The sequence below is a fragment of the Lactuca sativa genome, chromosome 5 (assembly GCF_002870075.4).
Source record: "Lactuca sativa cultivar Salinas chromosome 5, Lsat_Salinas_v11, whole genome shotgun sequence".
In the NCBI taxonomy this organism is placed as follows: domain Eukaryota; kingdom Viridiplantae; phylum Streptophyta; class Magnoliopsida; order Asterales; family Asteraceae; genus Lactuca; species Lactuca sativa.
In genome coordinates this window covers 314,558,119-314,563,878 of record NC_056627.2, presented here as the reverse complement: position 1 = coordinate 314,563,878, position 5,760 = coordinate 314,558,119, and the positions used below count along the sequence as shown (strand labels likewise).

Sequence of the window (5,760 nt, the reverse complement as noted above, 5' to 3'; positions counted from 1 at the left end):
ATATAACACAAATAAAAATATTTAATGTCAAAATTAAAAAAAAAGACTTCAAAAATCAAAAGTAGACATTTAACTTGGAATAAAGGGAATACATTTTTAATTCTTAAATATATGTTAAATTAAACTTTATAGAATTTAATGTATTATAGAAATTTTTTGATAGAATTGTATTAAAAGCAAGATCTAAAAATGCATTTAAAAAAGGTTTGGTGGGTTAATTATAGATTCCCTTAGCAAAATATACCATGTATGGTAGGGTATTTCCTAGATGAGTGATACTTGATTTTTTCTGCATTTACCTAGAACTGTCACCAACATTTGCAAGTGATATATTACGACAGAAAAAAATAACGAGATTTATTGAACGTGACAAACAAGAGCAAGCACCAAATACAACCAACGAAAAAAAAAAACATACAAGCTAGATGCATATATACTACCAGAGGATGAACAACCTGCAAGAGTACATGATAGCTAGCTATCTGGAGACGGACACACGTACGCGACGCGATCATCGCCAACCTTATTCAATATTCTACTGGTGCTTGTACATGCGCCTTTCTCGTTACCTCTTCATTGAACCCTGTAACCACTTTGGAATTAGACCTTGTAATCTAATATGTAAGATTTTATATATAGGTATGTGTTAAATTTTAATAGGATTCAAAATTTACGTTGCACAGTCAGTATCAGGGCTGATCTCGTAGGGGATGTAGACGCCACATTTCACGGGCAGGCTAGCAGCGGCATCAAGGTTGAGCCCTGGAACCATGGTGGCGGCTTGTTTCAGACACTTGCAAGCGGTCTGGCGATCGGGGGTGGTTGCTGCAGCCTTGTTGAGATAGGTTACCCCATTACAGCATGAGGGTGGCGGTGGACCTCCTATAGTGAGGTAGCCAACACACGGTTTTATGCTACTGACCACCATCTGGCAGGTCACCACCTCACCCTCGACGGCATTTGCTACCATGACGCAAAGGAGTAGCACCAATGTCGCCTTTCCACCAAGTGCCATTACTTCTCGTTAGCGTGTGTTTTGAAGAGTTTAAGTGAGTTGTGGAATGTGGAATATCATTGGGTTGGACTCTATTTATAGAGCTGAAAGGTAGAACTATTATAATAAACAAAATAGTTTTTTTATATGTAAATGAAAATATTTTAAAATATCACGAATTATGTTTGATTTATTTTTAAAAAAGAAGAAGAAGAAATGGAGAATGATGAAAATTTAGCAATTACCAAATAAGTTTTGATATAAATGTATCTTAATACTAACTCGCTGGTGCAAACATCACGTAATGTCTTAATGTACTTTCTTTTCGAAAACAGTTTTTAGAAGTTTGAATCGTAATTATAAATAGGTACAAATAGCAATCAACTATTAATTTATTTCACCTAATTAACTTTAATTCTTTTGTATTTTTTTAGTTGTGTTGTTGTAGTTTATAGTCTTGTATATTTGCTAATCATCCGTTGGCATTATTTTTAATTATCCTTGTTCTATAAAAAAATCTATAATTTTATTGTCATTAGTTTTAAGTTTCAACGATTCAACATTTTTCTTATCCTAAGAGAATCTAATGGTAAAAGATAGTCTATAAATTTGAGATAACTTGAAAACAATTTCATAAGATAGTCTATACATTTGAGATAACTTGAAAACAATTTCATATGATAAAGATGCCAAAAAACTTATGACATAAAAGATATATAGACTTAATTGAAAATAAAAATCTAGTTTTATATTTATAATTCCTAACAAACCATATTGATGACTTACAGTCGGCAATAAACCTAATAAATAACAATATAACTAAGGTAAGTAAGGTGTTGAATAGATGTGGAACATAAGTATACTAACATATCAATATTTTCTTATTCATCAATCTTAAAATAAAACATAATAAAGGGATTATAAATGCCGCTCAAATAAAATAGCAAATAAATAAACAACATATAACTAATCATAACAACCATAGCTAACTGTATGTATAATATAATCTAAAGGTAATCATATTTGTTTTTAATCCATCTTAATTCAATTAGTTAATATCATTTAAATGACATTGGTAAGTTATTCACCGATTGATTAGATCGGATGGTCAAGTCACTAATCCTATGATTCTAAGTTGTCTGCTAGCAAGAATAGTTCCCTTATACTTAGTATATTTGTTTATATTATGTAATGACTCAATTGATATGATCAGTTTTAGGGTTAGTGGTAACTTCTCAAATTTCCAGAGTTATCAGATCAATCATGAACATTAACTCAATCTTATTATGTTTAACCTAGGGATACGGTCGGCCTCTAGTCCTACTACCTACCTCATTAATAAAATTTTGGACCACTAATGTTAGCAAAACAACATGATACAAGACACATAATTTGAACCTAATATTAGATCATGCATTCAGTTATATAAACATAACAAAATCTACATTAATACGCATGGGTCTTTAATTCAGCATAAACATAACAAATTAAATAACTTTCAATAACAAATATCAATTACTCAAACAAACTAAGGTATCACAAATAACAAATAATCATAAAGGGTTTAATCATAAATCTTAACAAAAACATATATGTAATAAATTAGCTAACTAGTTATAGACAGAAAAGTGAACTACTTGATAACCTAATTATTCTTCCTTCGATCTTCAAAATTTTGCTTCCATATAAGCGAACCGACTGATCTCGCCAAGAGAACCTTAAAACGGCCTCCTCTGGTTTTCATATTCTATATTCCTCTTATTTTATGATATATCTTTGCTTTGGACGAACTTGGGAGTCTATTTATAGTTTTTCAGATTCGACTTAAATCGCGGCGAGAAATAAAAAAATCCTAAAATTATTTGAAGAACATTCAGATTTCTTTCCATGCTTAACTCTATTTGTGTTTCTTGCCCAATACTTCACCAAATTATGTCCAAAATTTGTAGAGTCTATGTATTGTAAAAAGTCGAAGTGGTTGTTTCTTTTAGTTTCGCATATTAGTTATTTTACTAAGTCACAGTTTTATGCGAAGCGTATTGTAATAGACTTAGTATATTTTTTGTACACTCAGGTTTCCTATAAATAGGGATTGAGGATAGAAGTAGAAAGTACTTTTGAACTCAAGTATTCTTTCTGCTTAAAGCATTGTAATCAGTCTTCATCAATATAAGATCTGATTAATATTTACTCGTTGTGTTCTTACTTTTCAATCATTCAATCATAATTGCTTTCATAATCTCGATAACAATTCTCTTCAATTGGTATCAGAGTAGGATTCAAACTGCATTGATCTGATTTTCGTGTTAGAATCATTTGCTTTTTGAGTAGTAACTTTACTCAAAATTTTCCGCGCATTTTGGTTTTGAAAATCACATTTGATCTTCAGATTTAAATCGATTCTGCCTTTGAATTGTTTAGTCGAGTGATCGATTAGCAATTTGTGATCATTTCAGTTGATTAATTGTCAAATTCATCAAGTTTTTCAAGCTCTCTGAAATTTTCGTGTTCATCAATGGCGAACTTCAACATGAATACAATGACTTCTTTCTCTCACTTGCTTGGATCTTCAACCAAAATTCTGATGTTAATCCCTGAATACTATGATCAGTGGGCTGATAGAATGGAGGATTACTTAAATGGAATTGATGAAGAACTTTGGAATTGTATCAATGGAACAGTTCAAGCTCCTGCTAATGTTCAATCAATTGGACCGTCTACTACTTCTGCTAAAGTTGCTGAACAACAAAACCGTTTGAAGAAGAATGAAAAGAGATGCATGAGGGAACTAAGAGGTGCTCTACCTCCTATGCTTTACAATTACATCCGTAGTTGTAAAACAGCCAAGGAGATCTGGATCACTCTAAAAGAGAAGTATCAAGGTAGCGAAAAGACGAAGATCAACTCTGCGAAGCAATGTCTTGTTGAACTGAAGGAATTCAGACAAAAGGATGCTGAAACTCTTGAAAGTTACTATGATTGTCTGAATGAGCTTGTGTATCGCTGCAATAGGTATGGAATCACTAGGTCTCTCATGGAGTTCAATTTAACATTCATCATGGGCCTTCGCAAGGAATGGCGAAGTGTGAGTACGATGATTAAGAATCAACAGAGTTTTGATACAACCAACTTGAATGATCTCTACAATCAGCTGAAAACACACGAAAGTGAAGTTTCAGAAATGTATGAAGAATCAAAACAAAGTATAGGAGGACCTTTGGCTCTTGTTTCAAAGGTATCAGAAGTCGAAATTAATGAAATAGATGGTTTAGACAATGAAGGCTTCTTAATGAACTCTGATGATGAAGCTGTGGCATTCTACTCAAACAACAGAGTTAAGAAATTTTTCAAAAAGCCTTTTAATCCAAAAGGAAAGGCAAATGATGCGAAGAGTGGAGTCTCAAAAGTTGGAGGAGAGGAGAAGAAGAAAATGGAAAAAGTTGATGAAAAGCAAAAAGATGATAAAGATGTGAAGAAACTGAAAGGTGATTCTGGAATCTATTGTCACTACTGCAATGGTGCGAATCACTTCGCAGCTGATTGCATGTTGCCAAAGAAAGAGGAGAAAAAGAACAAAGTGAAAGATGAAGCTTACTATTCGGAAAAGATTGAAGAGTTGCGTGCAAAGACAAAAGGAATGTCACTAGTTGCGAAGGGTGAGTCTGATGAGGAAGAAACTGGAACATATCATATCTGGTCTTTAGGATCCGATGACGAAGAAAAGAGGCATCCGACTCATGGAGCTATGTTCGCAAGCTTTGAAGAAAATTGCGAAGAAGATGTTTCAGGTCGGTGCTTCGTATTCAAATCAACAGACAAATCACCAATGACCACCAAGGTACGTGCTATTGTTGAATCTTTTAATATTCCTTTATCTGCTTATGATGCTGAAATTACTTCTTTTGATGATACTGTTGCTTATTTTGATTCTGTTATTGTGTCTGCTAGTACTGAAGCTCAAAATTTAAATATGCAACTAGTTGAGACACGAGGAGAGTTAGAAATAAAACGAAGCAGAGTAGACAAACTTGAACTGCAAATCAAAAATGTAAATTGTGATAGGGACAATCTTGGAAATGAAGTTAGGTTGTTGCTAGCACAAAGAAATATATACTGTAACTCTGCTAAGCGTTTGTATGAAAAATTAACTGCTTTACATCATTCATCTGACATTAGCAAAGATCAACATAGGAAACTTTTACCTTTTCTTGAATATGATCGTGAAAAAGTTGATGTTGTGTCTTATTATTGCGAAAACACAATTGCTCAATTTGACAAAATACCTGATGATAGATTCGCATATGGTATTGTCAAAATTGATGAATTTTTGAATGCTGATGAGTTGGTTAGTATTGTCAATGAAAGTTTGACAAAGAATGAACAAGTGAAAATCTTAAAGAAAACCGAAACCTCAAATCTTGATTCTCAACTCAATTATGCTGATGTCGATGACAATTCAGATAATGTGAGTGAAATCAGTGAGATTGAAGAGGAAGAAGACGTTGATTGTTCTCAATTGTCAATCATTAATATCGCATCTAAGATCAAAGGTAAAGAAATTTTAGTTGATTCGATAGTCAAAGATGACATTGAAAAACTCTCTAATTCGCAACATTGTAATTTTGATAATGTGGAAGTTGAAAGCTGGAAGTCTGATGACACTGATGAAAACAAAGAAGATGTGAAGGATTCACATGAAATACCTCCACGAGTTGTGGTTGATCAAGTGTTTGGAGATACAAAAGAATTCGAAAAAATTCTAAGTG

At 32.9% G+C, this 5,760-nt stretch overlaps 1 protein-coding gene across 1 annotated transcript; it reads right to left on the bottom strand.

The window, feature by feature from the left end:
- Positions 1-670: 670 nt before the first annotated feature.
- LOC111887968 (non-specific lipid-transfer protein 1) lies at positions 671-1,015 on the bottom strand. Its single transcript, XM_023884099.2, has one exon. It carries the CDS (start codon positions 1,013-1,015, stop codon positions 671-673), a length of 345 nt encoding a protein of 114 aa, XP_023739867.1.
- Between the last annotated feature and the right edge of the window lie 4,745 nt (positions 1,016-5,760).

Excerpts from the sequence above, each read along its gene's own strand:
- LOC111887968 (XM_023884099.2), bottom strand. The coding sequence starts at position 1,015 with ATGGCACTTGGTGGAAAGGCGACATTGGTGCTACTCCTTTGCGTCATG.